At 35.7% G+C, this 21,338-nt stretch overlaps 1 protein-coding gene across 7 annotated transcripts in view; it reads left to right on the forward strand.

The window, feature by feature from the left end:
• The window catches only part of FAM172A (family with sequence similarity 172 member A), a 426,343-nt gene that overhangs the window by 33,511 nt on the left and 371,494 nt on the right, over positions 1 to 21,338 (forward strand). For 6 of the 7 annotated variants that reach the window (XM_004769901.3, XM_045074532.1, XM_045074534.1 and 3 more), the window contains exons 2-4: positions 1,465 to 1,588; positions 11,688 to 11,789; positions 16,169 to 16,269. In XM_004769901.3, the coding sequence (XP_004769958.1) occupies positions 1,483 to 1,588; positions 11,688 to 11,789; positions 16,169 to 16,269 (309 nt within the window). In that variant the 5' untranslated portion in view covers positions 1,465 to 1,482. The remainder of the gene's footprint in view (positions 1 to 1,464; positions 1,589 to 11,687; positions 11,790 to 16,168; positions 16,270 to 21,338) is intronic. The other variant, XM_004769896.3, reaches the window with a different exon arrangement.

Genomic DNA, 21,338 nt, shown 5'->3' on the forward strand with positions numbered 1-21,338 from the left:
TCCTGGTTTAAAATTTCAGTATTAGGTTTTGATTTTTTTTTAAGATTTTATTTATTTATTTGGCAGAGAGAGAGAAATAGCACAATTAGGCAGGGTGGCAGGCAGAGGGAGAGCGAGAAGCAGGCTCCATGCTGAGCCGAGAGCCCAGGACTCTAGGATCATGACCTGAGGCAAAGGCAGATGCTTAACCAACTGAAGCATCCAGGCGCCCCTCCGTATTCATTTTTTTCAAGTATTTTCTGCTGTACTCTGTTGGTTATGAAAATGCCTCAGTTTGTAAAGATAATTATAAAATATCCCTCTGAATGGAAACTGAAGTTTGTTTTGTGGATAGCAAATAAATTGGGTTCCTCGATCAGAGGAATATTCAGTCTCATTTATTGTGATCATGAATGTGGTTTTTATATAATTTCATTAACAGTCATGGATTGACTAGATTAGTTTAATTTTTTTCTATTGTATGTGTTGCATTTCTCTCTTTTAAACTTTAGGAATAGTGATTTTTTTTTTTTTTTGTCTTCATGGGCATCCTGGGGAAAACCATTGATTTATAGTATAAATGTCTTCCCTTTGGCCAAAATAGAGCAGAATTAGATTTTTAATACATCATAATTTTATATCATCATTATTTACTGGGGTGCCATTTATAGAGTATGGCTTCTGGACATTGAATTTGGCATAGTTTCATTTTTGAAAGGGCTAGTTTTTTCCCCTTAAAGTTGTATTTTAAATTACACTAGAGGTAACTTAGAGTTGCTTTATGTTATGATTAAAGTTCTTAAGTTCTTTATTTATCTTTCTCCTTCTGACTGTCTTTTCTGGGAGGAAGACATTCTGATCTTGTAACTGGCACATGCTTATAGTTTATTTTAAAAGAAATTTCAGGGGGCGCCTGGGTGGCTCAGTGGGTTGGGCCGCTGCCTTCGGCTCAGGTCATGATCTCAGAGTCCTGGGATCGAGTCCCGCATCGGGCTCTCTGCTCGGCGGAGAGCCTGCTTCCTTCTCTCTCTCTCTGGCTGCCTCTCTGTCTACTTGTGATTTCTCTCTGTCAAATTAATAAATAAAATCTTTAAAAAAAAAAGAAATTTCAGGCTTTTGGAACTACCTGAAGATATTAAAAAAAAAAAGCATTAGATGATAGAGAACTAAACTTAAATAGGGAGTTCAGTCAGTGACTTTAGGTATCTGTAAGTTTGGTATCTGTATTTGGTGACATGAGAGATATAAAGATGACAAAAAGTTGATACCTCTATCCTGGGGCTTGTAATCTGTTAGCTGACCCAGACAAATACATAAATAACTATAATGCAAGGCAGGCTATGATAAGTACTGTGGTATAGGCATCATCAAAGTGCAGTGGGAAATCAGAATAGAGAGATTAATCCCAACTGGGAGGATCTAGGAAGTTCTCATGGAGTAGGTAGGATTGAGTAGAGCTTAATTTATTGCTTTCATTCATTCTAGACTGTCTTCTGAAGATTGATGTCTATTTCCTTGAGCTCTTTAATTTTGTTGCCAGTTTGGATAAGCATGGCACAAATCCAGCAGGGAGGTCCAGATGAAAAAGAAAAGACTACTGCACTGAAAGGTACATACTTATTTTGCTTTTTCAGGGTTTTTTCATTGTGCCTAATGAAGGCATAGGAATATTTAGGTGATCTTCCATTCATTTCAATTCTAAAATAAGAATGTGAGTTTTTATCCATCTGTAATGGATTAACAACTGTTTCAATATCTGAGATGGAGTGTGTACTTAGTAAATAAGTCACAAAATCATGTAATTTTGTAACTAAGAATTCATATCCCTTTTCTTATCCAAAGTTGTATATTTAATGCTAAAACTAACATTAGGTCTCTTGAGTTAAGACTATTGCCTTTATCATATATATATTTTTTTTTTATCAGAATGTCATGCTAGGCTAGGATAATGATCTGCCTAATAATCCAGTATTCTATCTTTGTGGCATTAATTAGGGGTATTTTTTGAAAGGTTCTCCATGTTAACACCTCGGAGGGAATTTACCCTAGACATTCTTTGGGAATTTTGAGTTCTAGACTTTTTAAAGTCTGCAGTCTAAAAGAATTTTACTCCTAAAATAAGTGTGCTTTGTTGAGCTGAAAGATCTCTTCAACGGATTTTCTTAAAGTTAAGATGCCAACTATGCCAGATAATGAGTCTCTTTACTTGTTCAGTGTAGAGTCTTTGTGGTCTCTACGGTGCTTTGCAGGTAATGCCACAGACCATCTTGACTGCAGCCATTTTTCTGAAGCCCTCAATCCTGTCCTGTTTTGTTTTATGAGGCTGGATGATAAAGATACCTCAAGAATCTCTCCTCTACCTTTCATCTCTTCATGAAAGCCTGAAGCATATATATGACAACATAGCCAGTTTCTTAGCTCACAATTTGCCTCATCATGTTTCTGCTTTTAGAGCTGATGTTCTATCAATGGGATGGTATAACTAGCCCTTACCTTCAAATATAGGAAATAACTAAGAGCATTGCTTTCTCCTGACAAATATGAGAGATGATGATGTGTTGGATTAGGATGGTAACAAAAGAGGATGATGACAGATTCTGTTTATGTTTGGAAGGAAGAGATTACATGATTTTCTGTTGGATTAGACATGGATGTTAGAGGAGAAATCAAGAAAAATTTGAAGGTTCTTGGCCTAAAAAGCTCTAAGATAGATGCTATGTATTAGATTTAAAAAACTGCAAAAATCAAGTTATGGTGATAATAGTGAAAAGCAAGAGTTAGGTTTTAGACATATTAAATATTAAACTGAGATGTTACTTAAACGGGAAGGTAAAGAAGTTGAGTATGGAGTTTGGGAGAGCGTTTGGTTTAGAGATAAAAAAATTTTAGGGATCATTAGCATGGAGGTAATATTTAAAGGACCAGAGCTCCTAATTGGGATCACCAGGGATGTCAGTATAGACAGAAGAGATCTGTAGATTGAGCCCTGATGCATCTCAGCTCTAGGGTCAGGAAGATGAAGAGGAACCAGCAAAAGAATCTGAAAATGAATTTCTAGTAAAATAGTCTGAGAATCAAGAGCAAGAGAGAGATCCTGAACGCCAAATGAAGAAAATGGGAGTAACTCATTCAGTCATAATAATGATTCAGGTTAGACGAGGACTGAGAAATTACTTTTAGATTTGACGAAGTAGAGGTCGTTGGTGATCATCACAAAGAGCTGTTTTCACAGATTGGTGGAAATGAAAGCTACATGGGAGAGTTTCCATAGAAAATGGAAAGAGAGGAATTGGAGAAAGCTGTGGAAATTCTGTAAAAGGTTTTAGTGTATGCTTGTATGCTGCTGGAAATGACTAGCACTCTCAAAATAATGGCTGATTTAGGAGAGAGGTGAAGGAATGTGTGTATTTCCTTCTAAATAGACTCACTGGGTTTCCTAGATAGATTTTTGTGCATCTTCAGCCTTACTTGATCATGTAAAAATTACATTTTCCAAATAGTCATTCCAATTTACACTTTCTCAAGCAATATATAAGAGTTTGCATAGATTTTCTAGATTTTAGAGCTACTAGATGTATGTAAAAAGAGTATGAATAGGGTCTAAAGATGAACTTGCCTGGATTCAAACTCAGGTTTTTCTGATTACCATGAACTAGCTACTTAGCTTCTCTGAATCTTTTAATTCATTGGTACTATAGCAATAAAAAGCCTGGTACGCGTGAGCTTCTAACAATTAATGAAGGAGTTAAATTAAAAATAATAGAAAATAAAGTGACAGTGCATAGCAAAGTATATTTAGAACAAATTGTCAAACTAAATTAAACTTTATCTTTAGAGAAGTCTACTTATCAGTTTTAACTTTTATGGGTTATGCTTTTAGTGTCATGTTTGTGCATCCTTTGCCTGACCCTGGTTTGTGAAGATTTTCTCCTGTGTTTTCTTCTAAAAGTTTTATAATTTTAGATTTTACGTTTTGATACATTTTGAGTTAATTTTTATAGAAGGTAGGAGATCTAAGTCAAGGTGGGTGTTTGGTTGGTTCGTTGGTTTTGGGGGGCCTGTTAATGTCTGTTTGCACCAGCGCCATTTGTGAAAAGGACTTTCTTTCCACCATGGAATTACTTCTTCCATCTTTGTCAAAAATGAATTGGTTATATTTGGGTGGCCTTATTTTGGGTTCTTTCTTTTGCTGCATGGATCTGTGTCTATCTCTTCTTCAAAATCACACTCAATTGATTATTAGTATATCTTAAACATGAGTAGAGTGATTCTTCCCATTTTATTCCTTTTCAAAATTGTTTAGCTATTAGCTATTCTAGGTTGTTTGTTCTTCCATATGAATTTTAGAGTAAAATTATATTTGCAAAAAAATATACTGAGATTTTGATAAGAATTATATTTAAACCTATAGATGAATATGGCGACAATTGACATCTTTATTGCATCTTTCAGTCCATGACCTGGTATGGCTCTTATTTGTTTAAATCTTCAATGTCCTTCATGAGCATTTTGTAATTTTCAACATGTAAGTTGTAAACATTTGTTCTTATACTTATACCTAAGATTTAATTATTTTTTTAAATTTTTTAAAATGATTTTATTTATTTATTTGAGAGAGAGAGAGAGAGAACATGAGAGGAGAGAGGTCAGCAGGAGAAGCAGACTCCCTGCCAAGCAGGGAGTCTGATGTGGGGCTCGATCTTAGGACTCCAGGATCATGACCTGAGCTGAAGGCAGTCACTTAACCAACTGAGCCAACCAGGTGCCCCCTAAGATTTAATTATTTAGAGTGATTTTAAACAGTGTTGTGTTCTTAATTTCAGTTGCCACATGTTAACTGATAATTTATGGAAATATAATCAAGTTTTACGTGTTGATATTGTATCTTATGAGTTTCCTAAAGTCATTTAATAGTTCAAGGAATTTCGGGGGTAGATTCCTTGATAATTTCTATGTAAACCATCATGTCATTTGCACTTTGGACAGTATGCCTTTTATTCCCTTTCTTGCCTTTTTTGTACTTACTAAGATTCCTAATACTCTGTTGAATGAGAATAATGAGAAAATGGACATTCTTTCCTTGTTCACTAGGGGTGATAGTGAATGGTGATACTCCCATTTTATCCCTTTATTTTTAGACCTGTAAATTATGGCTATGTTAGAAATAGCACCATATATTGGACACTGATTCTGAGTATGTACAGCCTTCTGAAGAATCTTGCTCAGCCCAGCAAGGTTCTATCACCTTGATGGCACCATAATCCTTAAAAGGCCATTTCACCATTCTCTCAAACTAGCTGTTTCAGGATAGTGGGGAAAATGGTAAGACCATTGAATTTCATGAGCATGGGACCATTGCTGCAGTTCTTTTTTTGTGAAGTAAGTTCCTTGATCAGAAGCACTGCTATGTGGAATACCATGATGGTAGGTAAGGCATTTTGTAACTACACGAGCAGTAGATACAGTAGAAGTATTACATGTGGGGAAGACAAATCATATTCAGAGGAAGTAGCTATTCCAGTAAGAACAAAAGGTTGCTTCTTTCCTGATGGAAGTGGTCTGATGTAATCCACTGTGACCAGGTAGCTGACTGATGACTTACAGGAACGATGCCGTATTGGCGACTAAGTGGTATTCTTTCCTGCTGGCAGATTGGATAATCAGTCCAGGTTGTGGCTAGGTTGGCTTTGGTGAGTGTAAGTTCATATTGATAAGACCATGCATAACGGGGCGCCTGGGTGGCTCAGTGGGTTAAGCCGCTGCCTTCAGCTCAGGTCATGATCTCAGGGTCCTGGGATCGAGTCCCGCATCGGGCTCTCTGCTCAGCAGGAAGCCCGCTTCCTCCTCCTCTCTCTCTCTGCCTGTCTCTCTGCCTACTTGTGATCTCTCTCTGTCAAATAAATAAATAAAATCTTTAAAAAAAAAAAAAAGACCATGCATAACAACCATCTCTGCCACCATGGCCACTTTGTTCATGAACCCATTGGGCAACGACAGGGGTGGCTGGGGAGAGAGGCTAACTGGTCTCCACAGGAGTCATCTTATCCACTTGATTATTAATATCTTACTCTGTTGAGGTCACCTTTTGGTGAGCGTTAATTTGGGACACAGATTTCTTTCACTTCTTTTTCCTTTTCAGAGGGGACTTACTCACATAACTCTTTCCCAGATTTTCTTGGTACCGGTTTCTCAATCCAGGTCCTTGGTACCAGTTTTCCTTCCAGGTCCATGACCTTCCATTGTTCCATACCCTTAATATTTATTCCCACACATGTTCTCTGGATTTCTATCTGTATAAATTAGAAAAACCAGATAGTTCTTATGTTGTGCTGGGTGTCGTGTACCTCCTTCTGAGTCACACTTTAAACCTCACCTTTAGTGGCCTGCTATGACTGGAGTATAGTTGAAAGTCTAGATGCAAAGAGGGCTTTGGGCTGTGGGTCCTGAAGAGAATCCACTTATTTTTTTATTTATTAGAGAGAGAGAGAGAGAGAGAACAAGCAAGGGGGAGGGGAGAAGAGACAGAGAGAGGGAGAAGATTGCCCTCTGAGCAGGGAGCTCAATGTGAGACTTGATCACAGGACCCTGATATCATGACCTGAGCTGAATGAAATTAGACACTTAACCCACCAAGCCACCCAGGTGCCCCAAGAATCAGCTTTGTTTTGCCTGGCAACAGCCTCAGAGGAGGGCATGACAGTTTCCTTAAACAAAGGTTTAATTTTCCCAGACTAAGGTAGCGAGACTGCTTCTACTGAGGGTGGAAAGCTTCCTTTGACAAAGAGTGGTCAGAATTTAGAGAGTCATTGTCCTCAACTGCATTCCATTCCAATTTGCAGGACCCCAGTCACTGTCCTCTCTTTAACAGTGGACTGCTATGAGGCTGGTAGTTCTGCTCACATTATAATTCAGCTGGTTGCAGGATGAGCTTGTGTTTGATTTTTAACAATCTCAACCCTTCTGCTACAAGAGATCAGAGTTACCTTCAGGACACACTTAGAAAATTAGAGGTTATTTATGATGTGCTTGAGCTGAGAATTTGAATTCTGAATTTGTCTATTTTTTCCACTTCCTTGTCCAGTGGCCTTAGGAGCAACCAACCAATTTCATTATGTTAGTTTTCCAAAAGTGTTTGAAAATATCATATACATATTCATCCAGATTCAAATGTCAATCTCATCCCGAAACACCTTCACAGGCACACTCAGAGGAAAGTTTAACCAAATATCTGGGCACTGCATGGCTTAGTTAAGTTGACACATAAAATTAACCATCACACCATTCCTCTGTCTTTGGACACTTGAGTTGTTTCTTGGCTATTGTGAATAATGCTGCTATGGATATGAGTGTACAAATAATCTGTTTAAGCCTTTGTTTTCATTTCTTTGGGTATCAAGTGGTATTTTTATCCAAGTATTGCATATGCTTAGTTGAAGTTTAGAATTCTAGTTGCTGAGTCACTTTAATTACCAGAGGCATGTTTTAGAAAAAACACTTGTGCTACATCTGATGCATATTTAAATTATATGGATTCAGTCGTACTGTATTTTATAGGTGAATGAAGGTATTTTTAATGGAAACGTTTTATTATACTTGATTTTTGCCTAATCCACTGCCTTTGAAACTCAGTCTCTATGTAAAATGCAACTTACAGTATTGCTTTCTTTTTAAAAAGCAGAAAGACATTTTCTTTCTACATGTCTTCTCAGTGCTAATGAAATAAAATATCTATATCTGGTTCCTTTGTTAATAGAAGAGAAGTTTAAGGAATGCCTATTTTGTTTAGTTTTCATTTTGTCCTTCATAGGAACATTTCAAGCAAGGCAAAAGCATATTTCTATATTCCTAACTTTATTCTTCATAAGGTAAGGAAGAGCAGGGTTAGAATATTTTAGGGTTGATAGGGCACATAGAGTAAGTATGGTGATTTTGAAAGAGCATTGAGTTAGGTATTGGAAACTACATCTATTCCATTAATTCCCCTGTACTATTAAGGTATAATTTCGGACAAGCCATTTTTCCTCTCTGAGCTCATTTTTTCATCTGAAGGACAGTGAAGGTGATAATACATGTTACTGTTCTATAGGGTTGTGACGATCAAGTGAGATAAAGTATGTGAAAACCTTAAATTGGTATGTAGATGTTAGGTGGCATTTTATGATCTGAACTGATAGACAAAGCGACTGTTAGACATAATATATCTGCTTAAAAATTAGATGGTTGCTGTATATCTGATTAAAAGGTTTCTAAGTTTGAACTGTAAATGACTATAGTGAAGGAACCTCAGCTCATTGGTAAGAGAATTTTCGAGCCACTCCAAGCCATTTTTGCTATTAAAAAAATTGGTTTTGCACAGAAGTACATGGTGTTCAGATATTCACCAATGAATTAGAAATTTGTCGGCCTGTATCCCTTTGTTAGCCCATTAGGCATATTATGTGACATTTCCATTTTACTGGAGAATTTGCAAACATTTTTTATTTTGAATTTTGAAGATGCTGTATTTTTATGTGAGTCGAGGTTTATTGGGTGTGGCAGTTTGAAGAGCACTAAAAAATTATTTTTTTGATGGCTTGTCTTTATGTCCTACAGAAAGAGACTAGAGGCTAGAGGTAGAAAAACTACTTTTTTCTTTGGCATATTTTGATGTTCCGTACAGATGGATTTATTGTATTTCTGTAAGACAGAAATAAAGTGTTTCTTCTGAGATAATTCTTTTGTAGAAAAAGAGACTGGTTTGCTTTATTACGTATCCTAGGACCTGGTTTCTCTTCAGGAACTTGAGTTAGAATGCAAAATCTCGAAACCTGAATTTTTTTTTTTAAGATTTTATTTATTTATTTGACAGAGAGAGAAATATCACAGGTAGGCAGAGAGGCAGGCAGAGAGAGTGGGGGAAGCAGGCTCCCTGCTGAGCAGAGAGCCCAATGTGGGGCTCAATCCCAGGACCCTGAGATCATGATCTGAGCCAAAGTCAGAGGCTTAACCCACTGAGCCACCCAGGTGTCCTGAAACCTAAACTTTTTAAAAAATATCTTTTCTTTGGAACAATAAATTTGAAGTTTATCTTTTTGTTTTTTGAGTTCTGATATAACTCTGATGACATATAGTGAGAATTTTCCCCTCATTCTATAATAAGAGCCTAAAAGGTATCATTAAATACTTGTTGACAGACTGATTCTAGCCTGCGGCAGGGATAAGATAAGCCTAGAACAAGCATTTTGTGGTAACACAAAATAGGGAAATATTTAAAAAAAAACAAAAAATAAGAGCATGTCAAACAGTTATAGGAGCCAGCTGGAAGAGCTTATAGCCATGGCCATTGCTGGAACAATTTGAGCAACAAAATAAATGATGTAGTATTTATTATAACCCAAATTATATAATAAATATCCCTGATTCTATACTGATAAAAGATTGGATAAATGTGTAAATGGAGGAAGAGAGACAAAAATTCATACAAAGAATTACAAATAATGTATGTAGATATTCTTTGTTCCACAAGGCAGAGCACAGCTCTACTTTTCTTCCTTGAATGTGGGCTAGACTTACTCACTTCCAAGGAATAGATTATAGAAAAGGAAAAAATAGCGATCATAGTTGAGAAGTCGCCTTAGCCAGCTGATGGAGATTAACATCCCCAGTGATATACCATGGATATCATGTTCCCTGATATGATGTCATAAGAGGGGCGTTTACTTCTGTGGTATTCTTCTTGTAACCCTGGTCTAATCACAAAATGAAAAAAAAATCATATACACCTAATTTGAGGGTCATTCTGCAAAATACCTAACCAATATTCCCCCAAAGAGTCATGATCATAGAAAAGAGACAAAGAGTAGAATCTGTCACAGGCAAGAGGAGACTGATAGACATGACAACTCTATGTGGGGTGGTGTTCTGGATGGGATCCTGGAATGGAAAATGGACCTTAAGAGGAAAACGGGTGAATAATTTCTGGGCTTAGTTCATAGGAACATACAGATGTTGGTTTCTTCACTTTCACAAATGTACCCTGGTAATGTGGGATGTTTTATTTTTATTTTGTTTAGTTTTAAAAAATTTTTTTATTGTGTTATGTTAGTCGCCATACAGTATATCATTAGTGTTTGATAGAGTGTTCCATAATTCATTGTTTGCGCATAACACCCAGTGCTCCATGGAATCTCTGCCCTTCTTAATACCCATAAGCAGGTTCATCCATCCCTCCACCTCCCTCCCTTCTGAAATCCTCCATTTGTTTCCTGGAGTCCACAGTCTATCATGGTTTATCTCCCATTCTGATTTCTCCCCCTTTGTTTTTCCCTTCTCCTAATGTCCTCCCACACTATTCCTTATGTTCCCCAAGTAAGTGAAACCATATGATGATTGACTTTCTCTCCGCTTGACTTACTTCACTCAACATACTCTCCTCCAGTCCCATCCATTTTGATGCAGAAGTTGTGTATTCATCCTTTTTGATAGCTGAGTAATACTCCATTATGTATATGGACCCCCATCTTCTTTATCCATTCATCTGTGGAAGGGCATCTTGGCTTTTTCCACATTTTGGCTATTGAGGACATTGCTGCTATGAACATTGGGGTGCATATAGCCCCTCTTTTTACTACATCTGTATCTTTGGGGTAAATACCCAGTAGTGCAATTACCAGGTCATAGGGTAGCTCTATTTTTAATTTTTTGAGGAACCTCCACACTGTTTTCCAAAGTGGCTGTCCTACCAACGATGTATGAGGGTTTCCCTTTCTCCACAACTTCTCCAACATTTGTTGTTTCTTGCCCTGTTAATTCTGGCCATTCTGACTGGTGTAAGGTGATACCTCAATGTGGTTTTGATTTGAATTTCTCTAATGGCTAATGATGATGAACTCTTTTTCATGTGTCTATTAGCCATTTGTATGTCTTCTTTGGAGAAGTGTCTGCTCATGACTTCCACCCATTTCCTGACTTGATATCTGCTTTTTAGGTGTTAACAAAAGGGAATAGAGTATTCCATGGAAACTGGGTAGAGGACATAAAGGCACTATCTGTATTTTCTTTCAACATTTCTATAACTCCAGAATTATTTCATAATACTTTGTTTATTTAAAATATTTAAATTTAATATTTATTTTAAAATTTATTTATGTATTTTAAAAAATTTATTTATTTAAAAATCTTTGTTGAGAGTATTTTTATTGTATGGAAATCAAATGCTTTGTGTTAACCACATTTTCTCTGGTGAGCATGTTGTATTTTATTATTGTGATTTTTTCCTATAAAATGGAATAATGTGTTATATTACCCCATTTAAATTTGTAAGTTTCCTTATTCATAAATGGTAGTTTCATCTTTATGTAAGATTTAGTGACTGTTTAAATGACCTGAAACTTTTGAAACTATAGATGGAGGTTAGTGAGATAAAAATTAATAGCTGAATATTTTGAGGAGAAGAAGTTAATAATTTACTACAGTGGTACATAGGATCTAAAATTGTGATTGTTTTGGGAATTGATGATTTTGAAAGTGCTTTTGATATTCTCATGATATAGCACTTGGGGAACTTAAAATTTTAAAAACATTATCAATAAGGCAACTCATATAAAGTAATCTAGTAGAACAAAAGGATGCTTAAAATAATCAAAAATATAATCTCTATTATTAACTTTATTATTAAAATATAACTTATTAAGAAAATCAATGTTAATGCATTTCATATTCTTTTCTAGATTTATTATCTAGGATTGATTTGGATGAACTAATGAAAAAAGATGAACCACCTCTTGATTTTCCTGATACCCTGGAAGGATTTGAATATGCTTTTAATGAAAGTAAGTGTTTGCTACATACAAGATTTATTTATCATGCTAATAGAATCATAGGACAGATATTATTCACTATTTTTATTTGCCAGTTAGAATGTTTTATGTATTTCATTTAAGAAATGATGACTTACCCCTTCATGGTGAAATTTTTCACTCAAGGAGAAGAACCAAATTGTAATTTTCTGTAATTGTCAAATCACTTAAACCAATGGATATGAATTTGATGTGACTTAAAGTATTTCAGCCCAGAGCTTTCAACTCTCAGGCATCCAGTTGGAACTCCAATTATATTATGTAGAAAGATACTACTTTTTCACATATTTGAAAGGAAATGGCTAGCAGTTATCATCTATGATGATATTTTAAAGCCTAATGCTCAGTTTTCCATGATTTTTTTCAGGCAGCATCCTTATTTTTAAAAATTTATTTTATTTTTTTAAGATTATTTATTTGAGAGAGAGTGAGAGTAAGAATGAGAGTAGAGAGACAGAGAGGGAGAAGCCGACTCTCTGCTGAGCAGAGAGCCTGGTACAAGGCTCCATCCCAGGACGCTGAAATCATGATCTGAGCCAAAGGCCGATGTTTAACTGAATGAGCCACCCAGGCATCCTGCCTATTTTAAAATTTATTAATTAAATTCTAAATAAGAAAGACTTTCCACTTGGGGTTTGGAAGAACATAACATAAGTTACAAGGATGTTTCTAGAACGAAGAATTACGATTGATTGAATTAATAACATACTATTAAACATTTGAAGAGTACTAGTGTTACAGGCTTGGTAGAGTTTAAGTTGTAGGTTTCTGTTTGTTGCTCCACATCAACTAAATTGGTGATTTGTTACCATTATGGTAGTGGATATCCCTTAATAATAACACTTACATGTGTCAGAATTTATAGTGACAGTCTCTGTGTACTAGAAGATTAATTGATTTTAAACATGATTTTAGAAACTTTGATCTCTTATCTGATGTTAATTTTCATGCTTTTAATAAAGGATATCTTAATGCCAAGATATATATGAGTAGTGTTTGTTTTACTGACCTAGCTAGCCAGGTTCTCCAGAAGTAATAAACTTTTATCTTTCCCTTTCTTATCAGATACATACAGACATCTTTTCCTCACTTCTACACCCTTGAATGTACTTACCTTGCATTCACACTAATGTGATACCTATATCTTTGCATACACATACACCTTTTCATGTATGTATACCTCAAAAGTGTGTGCATCCTTGCACATGCCTACCATTTATTTTATAAGTATCTTGGACATTATCTTGCATAAACACAGTCTAATAGTATTAAAGAGAAATGCTTAAATTCTAAGGAGAGAATGTCACTTTTAAGGATCTGTTTTTAGCTTGATACGGTTCACCTTTGAATTTGGGTTAACGGTGAATATTTTTTCAAAGAGGTGAGAATTTGGAGATAGGAAACTAGGTCTCAATACTAAACCCCTAAAAAGGTAATTCTAATAGTGTCTTTCGGGACTTCTTTTTTAATTTTATGATAACAAGAACTCTTACAAAAGGTTTGGAATTAAACTTTCCAAACCTTACCTGATTGAAGAAATTTCTAATTTTTCCTAAAGGATTTTAAAGTAGTTGGATAAAAGAAGAATTTGGATACAAATTTTATTCTAAGCCAGACAATTTGTAACAAAGGGGAAGAGATTGTTTTTACCTGTATCAGATTTATACCTTATTCTTTAAAATCACTGTGCCTTTTTGTTTTTAAGATTTTATTTATTTGGGGCGCCTGGGTGGCTCAGTGGGTTAAAGCCTCTGCCTTCGGCTCAGGTCATGATCCCAGGGTCCTGGGATTGAGCCCCGCATCGGGCTCTCTGCTCAGCAGGGATCCTGCTTCTCCCTCTCTCTCTGCCTGCTTCTCTGCCTACTTGTGATCTCTGTCTGTCAAATTAATAAATAAAATCTTTATAAAAAAAAAGATTTTATTTATTTATTTAACAAAGAGAGATCACAAGTAGGCAGAGAGAGAGAAAGGGAGAGAGGAGGAAGCAGGCTCCCTGCTCAGCAGAGAGCCTGATGCAGGATTTGATTGCAGGACCCTGAGATCATGACCTGAGCCCAAGGCAGAGGCTTAACCCACTGAGCCACCCAGGCACCCCTTCTGTGCCTTTTCAAATACATCTTGTGTTTCCCATTGCTATAATCGTTTAAGGCCCACCTCATATATCCTTGCTGATGAAGAAGTTGAAGGCTTTTCCCCTTTTACCCTCACCTATACTCCTTCTGCTCTGGTGCAGTATTATGAAAGAGCACACTTTTACATCACTAGAAAAAGTAATTGAACTTGTGGCAGACCATTTGAGTTTGAATATCATCTTCTATAGTACCTGGCATTTATTGAACTCTTAATACATGCCAGGAAGTATTCTAAATACTTTGAACTTATTAATTCATTTAGGCAAGTGGTAGCCTCTTTGAGGTCCTGCACTCCATAACAAATCTGATAAACTATATGCATACATTTCCTAGAATAGCACATATTTTAGATATACATGTGAAACTTTACAGCTGATTTTAGGGGGCCCTAAGCTAAAATGGCCTAAATCAGACCTTTGACAGTCACTGGAGTCCAAACCTTTGAGAAATGCCATATTTACAAATAAAAATATAACCTAAGTGATTCAGACATTTTTCCTGGATAAGAGTGCTCACTTTCTTTGCCTCTTAACCTTTTCACTTTTAATAGTAGTGGTAATAGGTGGCTATTTTAATAGGTCCCATTTTCCTAAAGAACCCAAAAAAGAGTGTTCTATGTAGTGATCCAAAACAGTGTCTCATGTTGAGAGTATTAAAAACTTTACAGATAAGGATTAGCCCTTGTTTTGCATATTTAAAAAGACAGTTTTATATGTGGTGAAATTGATTCATAAAAATAGTGAAGTAGTTTTACTTGAAGTAGTATTTTTCCAGGGTTCAGTTTTAGTGCCATACATTCCTTTCAACTTTTTGTCCACTCCTGCCCTCACTGAATAAAAATCAAATACTAAGTTCCACTCTGCATGTCATGTCCCTCTTTGGTCTCTAAACCCTTTCTTGTGCCTCACTGCTCTTAGCATAAAGTCCAGACCCAGTAGTTGAAGTCTTCTGCTTTTTGATCCCAACATGTTCTCCAGTGTTCTGCAGTTTGGCTCAGTACTTCGTTTTGTTTCTGTTAAAATGGATTGTTCACTATTACTTGAACATTCTGCCCATTTTTCACATTTTTGTCTAAATTGCTAGGTAGAGGCAGGGGAGAATAGGTTAAAGTAATTGGCCTGTGGTCTCTCTCCTGATCACCAGCAGCACACTTCTGGGACAGAAAGAACACAGGTGGCCTGGCCTTTGCTTCTTAAAAACATCCTGATAATGTAATCTTTTAGTGAATATAGGCCAGTGTTTGCTAGGAGCAGAGTGTTTATCTACAAAATACTTTGAACGGGTGACTGGTTTCGGCTTGCTTATGGTAAACAAGCATAATCTGTGGATATTTGAAGTATATTTCTCTGAAGGATATAACAGAAGCAGTACCACTCTCTGGCACATAAAACTGAAGTATTTTGTAACCAAATGCTCACCAATGTATGACGTAACCTTTTCGCCTCACATTGAGACTTCACCTGCTCTGGACCAGAGAGTGCTGCCAGTAAGAGCGAAGGACCTGGGAGGAAATGCCTAGGCTGTCCCAGACCTCTTCTTCTTTTCTTTGCCTGTGTCTCTTGATTGCTTATTGCCTTGTTATTATTAGCAAATTTATTATCAGTAAAATCTCTGAATTGAATGTGTCTGATTTGACAGTCCAAATCGATGTTGGCTCACTGCTTTTCTCCAGTGTTCATTTGAAATCTTAACCATACTTTAGGCCTAGTTGAGAAATCTCCCTGGAACCTCTGAAACTATTCTAACCTATAAGGGTCTTCCTCTTCCATTTTTCCAAACTCATTTTAGTCTTTATTATCTACATGAATTGCCTGTGGCAGTTTTTAGATTGTTGACTTAACTTCATTCTTGTTTACCTTTCTAAAAAGTTGCTTAACTTTTGGATATTTATGCTTTTAATCCTCCTCTAGCCTCTAAGCTTAGACACTGAGACCTTGTTCATAGCTGTAGCTAGCCATGATCCTTATATATTATAGGCCCTCAAATGTTGTTCATTTGCTTTAGAGAAATGAAAGTCAAAAGGCACAGCATTTGAGTAGTTGAGGGCATTCTTTTATAGTACTTAGATATTTGCATCATGTTGATATTGGAGGGAAAAATGCAAAGAAAAAAATGAAACTTCTGAGGAAGTTATTTTAAAATTTTATCAGATGTTATTTATTTTTCATAATATTATAAATATACTCTGAATCATAGCAATACTGTTTGTTTATCTTCTAGAGGGACAGTTAAGACACATAAAAACTGGGGAACCGTTTGTTTTTAACTACCAAGAAGATTTGCACAGATGGAACCAGAAAAGATATGAAGCTCTAGGAGAGGTAAGGTCATATATTAAACTTCACACTCTTTTTTTTTTCCAGTTTTGAAGAGTCAGAATAAAGGTTTTGAAGCTAAGGCAGTTCATGAAGTCTTTCGTTAAAAAAAAAGTGATTTAAAAAAATTTTTTTTTTGTTGTTCATTTCAATGGTTATGTTTGAAACATATTCTCAAGGTTTATGTTTTTATGTAAACCTGTCCTTCCCATGACCTTAATATTTTGTAGTGAGTCATTACATCAGAAGACAAATTCATGACGAATTTTATCTTTTAAATGTTTTTAAGAAGTTGAATCCTCTGCTATGCCAGGAGGAATAAGTGTTCTTTTAAGTGGTTATCTTAAAAAAAAAAAAAAAAGAGTTACTTATGTTAATTATATGAAGTGATGAGTATGTTAATTGTATTAATCTTGTTTATCATTCTGCAATGTGTATATATATCAAATCATCACAGTTATTCCTCAATAAAGGTAAAAAAAAATTCTTACTTATGTGAACAAGATTGGTATTTGCTTGGCTAATAAAGTGTGTCTAACCTACTTACCTTTGACTTGATGAAGGATGAGGCCTTGCGAGCATTTAGTTTCCTCACACAGTACCATTGTGAGGAACCCTTGAAAATGGCATTTGTCATTAAGGTGAATGTTCTGTTAAAGCCAAAAGTTTTACTCATCCTATGTCATGTTAAATAATTTTAGTAAAATGCACATGGAGGGGTGCCTGGGTGGCTCAGTGGGTTAAAGCCTCTGCCTTTGGCTCAGGTCGTGATCCCAGGGTCCTGGGATCGAGCCCCACATGGGGCTCTCTGCTCAGCAGGGAGCCTGCTTCCTCCTCTCTCTCTGCCTGCCTCCTCTGCCTGCTTGTGATCTCTGTTTGTCAAATTAATAAACAAAACCCTAAAAAAAAAAATCAAATGTACATGGACACATTTGTTTAGTGTGATAATACATACTACTTCAGTTCTTTAAGGAAAAGCTAAAGTTCCTATATTCCTGTTTTGATTCTTTAAAAACTAGTCAGAATGAATTACTTGATTAAGCAGCAGCATAAAGAATATATGAAACTTAGTTTATTTTTGCTGGAAGACAGTTCTCCATGAATTACATTTCCACATGTGTCTGAGCAAAGGTGTTGACAGCTTTTGATGTGGACTATCTTTTCAAGGGTGTTTGTGTAGGAAACAGCTTGGAAGACAGAGCTTGTGTCTTCCTCCAGGAGAGAGAACAGATTTGTTTGCTCTTCAGGAAAATGCTCTTCCTGTCCGCCACTAGTGACAAAGAATGGGCAGGTTTGGTAGTAACCCCTTTATAAGATTGAGCTTCATAAATTTTGAGGCCCCTTAGCTATGATGCAGTCCCACTGTGTGCTTAGCCTCTGTTTTAGCCTGTCCATATTGCCTCTTTAGGACTTGAAGGACAAAAGAAAGAGATGAAAATAAGCTTATGCTGCTTGCTGAATACCTTGAGTAATAAAGTCTTTTGTCTCTGACATAGAAATCTAGTGTCTTTTGGCAATATCCATGAAATAGTAGCAGGCTAACTTGTTAGCTGGCAAAGAGAATAAAATCTCAGACCCTTCAGAGTTCTTGACATTTTTCGCTAGCATTTGTAACTTAAGTTTAATTAATGCTCTGAATAATTTCTGCTGCACATGAGCTATTCCCATTCCCCATAAGTGAATTACTTATATGCCTCAGGATAGTAGTATGTTGATTCTAGGAATATCTGTAGTATATGACCTTACAGAAGAACTGGGGATGTTTGTTTTGTTTTGTTTTTAAATGGGGCTTACAGTTTACTCCTTTCCATGAGCCATGCATATTTGTTCACTTGGACAGGTGCTGTTCTCTAAACAAACTTTGTCTTTTTTTGTCATCTGCATCTTTTTCACCCTTAACCTATATCCCCTAGCATTATCTCTGTCAGAATTTAGCAATTGTATCTTATTAGATTGTCCATGTACAAGTGATTCCTTTCTCCTAGATCTCCTATCTTATATTCTTTGGACATATGAATTGTCACAGGTTTGATTTTTGGTGGATCTTACTCTACGATAAAGTATTATGAAGTTTCACTTTAATGATTATATATAGATAGAGATAAAATATTCTGCATTATCTAGATTTCCCACCTCCTGTGCCTGCATTCACATTTGTGTTCGTGATCAAGCTGGCCCCAAATGATCACCCCAAATCACAGGATTTATTCTGTAGTGCAGTGTGTCTCAAATTTAGATCAGTAGACCCCTGAGCTTCAAGTACCAATCCCATTTACTTCCCAATATATTTATCAAAAGTGCATAACCTTCTAACATAAAACTGTCACAACAAAAGATCCAAAGATTAGAGAAGGGAAGTCTGGTTGTTAGCATTTGGTTCCCTACAATCTTGCTTTTCATGTCGTGTTTGAAATACTTGTGTTTTTATTTTTTATTCCTCTGAATTCGGGTACACCATGAAATACTTATTTTTATTACCAGTCTCACTGCTGAAGGTTGACTATTAATTTAATTTCTTTTCCTAAATTTTAGTTTTGAGATGTATGAATTCTAGTTAAATATGCATAATGACACAATTTTCACTATTGTAAATTTGTTTGGTGTTCTTTATGGTAGGATTTAATAATGCATAGGTGGACCTATCTTTTTGTCCATTTTCCTTACTTTCTTTTTCTGAGCTGTGTCTTCCAATTAGTTTAACCACCTTACTGTCCTTCATTCATACCTTATACTTTTATCTCGTACCGTTTTCTGTCTTTGAAATGCCCTTGCTCCCTTGTTCATGATACTCCTATCTCTACCTGCCTTCAGGTTTTGTCTTTCATATCTTCTAGGAAGCCTTCTCTCATCTCTTCTACCACTCTTTTTATTCTTTTTCTCAATTTCCTTTCTTCTCATTCTCTTTTTCGGCCTATCTTGCCTTCTTTTGAGAATGATTTAAGGTGGGCGCCTGCGTGGCTCATTCGGTTAAGCGGCTGTCTTTGGCTCAGGTCCTGATCCTGGGGTCCTAGGATCGAGTTTCACGTTGGGCTCCATGCTCAGTGGAGAGCCTGCTTCTCCCTCTCCCTCTTCCTGCCGCTCTGCCTGCCACTCTGCCTACTTTGCTCTCTATCTCTTTATCAAATAAATAAATAAAATCATAAAAAAAAAAAGAACGATTTAAGGTGACCTTAAATATGAATATTCCACTTAGCAAGATTAAAAATTAAGTAAAAATAATAAAATAGAATTTAAAGAATGTTAGTAAATTAAGAGCATGAGTTTATTTTCTTTCTCTTTAAGATACTTTACACTGTATTACAATATTTTTTTATTTTTTATTTTTTTTAAGATTTTATTTTATTTATTTGACAGACAAAGATCACAAACAGGCAGAGAGGCAGGCAGAGAGGGGGAAGCAGGCTCCTTGCTGAGCAGAGAGCCCGATGTGGGACTTGATCCCAGGACCCTGAGATCATGACCTGAGCTAAAGGCAGAGGCTTAACCCACTGAGCCACCCAGGCACCCCTACAATATTTTTTAATGAATATCTTTTGGCAATTTGGGGCAATTTTCTATATTCTTATGGTACTTGTTGAATAGTAAATGAGTGCTATACAAATATATAAACTATAAATTCTAGACCTATGTATTTTAGGAAATTTCTTAATTTTAGGAATTTGATCATGAAGATAATATTTACTTATTGAACGGAAAATGACAGGCTAATGATGATTTTCCCATTTGTAGAACTAAACAATTTTCGATTACTTTAATTCCCATTTAATTTCTAAGAGTTTCAGACAATTATGGCTTTGCAGATAAAAATTATTTGATTAAAAGTCATCTGTCTGTATTTATGGCATGTTTTGTTGGAAAATTTTTATTCTTCATGGTCAAACTCTAGACTGAATCCGCTGTAATTCAGAAAATAGAAGTTCTTCTGTAACTGCCTAAATTTCCTAGAAAACAAAGTTTTGCATTTATATTTTGGAAATAATTTAGTACTTTGTCTTACCAGTGAGGTCGCTAGTTGCAGTAAGTGAGAGCTTGTAGAAAGCATTTCATCACGTCCTGGACACAGAAGTACTGAAAAACCTCCTTTCTCCTCATTGATGGGTAGGGTGGAATTCAGAAGATATTACAAATTAGAGTTTATTGCCTAGGAGCCTGCCTTAATAAATAGCTTCTGATGATTGAAGTTTTAAGGAAACAGATTCTGGTTTTGGCCAACAATCTAAACCAAAACCCCTTCTGTGTTTTTTTTTTTTTTTTTTAATCTTTTAGTATGTTCCTACTAAATATCGACTTTTGTCTTCACTAGAAAACTACTGTGTATGTTTCACAACTGCCGTTTTAGTTTATGTTTATTTCTCTCTTAAGGAGATTATTATAGCAGTCATTCAGCAGAAATTGTTTTTAAGACTTGCTCTTGAAATGCTCTGTCATTTCTATGTAAATTAAACTTATTGTGTAAGTAAAATAAACTGAGATGTCAGTTTGTTCTTAGAATGCAATTCCATAACTACACAAAAGAATACTCTTTGCATTCACGTAGTTACATTTTTATAGTCAAACAAAAGCTTTTGCTAATATGTATTTTTTTTTTTACTATCTACATATAGCTTGATAAAAATATATAGCCTATAAGAGATTTGGATAATTTATCTAAATTTAGAAAGATACTGTCAAGGGTTTTAAGGAGGTGGGAGAGTGGTGTGAAAGGGTAATTTTCAAAATAGAATTCTCCAGTATATATACTGGAGTTGAATGCCAGAAAATAGTGTTTCTGGTAAGCTCAATCAGGAAGACTCCAAAGACTATCATGTTAGGTAGTAAGTAGAATTTAGGCTTTAGGCTTCGTTTGTAAAAACTAGCATGTAATTTGTGAAATTATCCCCAGCTATCTGTTTCAGGGCAATACTGAATTACTATTAAGTGGAGAATTTATAATCCAGCAGAAATTCTAATGAAAGAAGAATTTGATTTTCTTACTAGTTTGGGTGTTTGCATTTCCTTTAATATTTATCTTAATTACCTCTTTAAGAATTAATAAATTGTCAATGTGCTTAATAAGAGAATAGCAGTGACTGAAC

The sequence above is a fragment of the Mustela putorius genome, unplaced genomic scaffold, assembly GCF_011764305.1.
Source record: "Mustela putorius furo isolate JIRA1106 unplaced genomic scaffold, ASM1176430v1.1 tig00537350_pilon_pilon_pilon, whole genome shotgun sequence".
In the NCBI taxonomy this organism is placed as follows: Eukaryota; Metazoa; Chordata; class Mammalia; order Carnivora; family Mustelidae; genus Mustela; species Mustela putorius.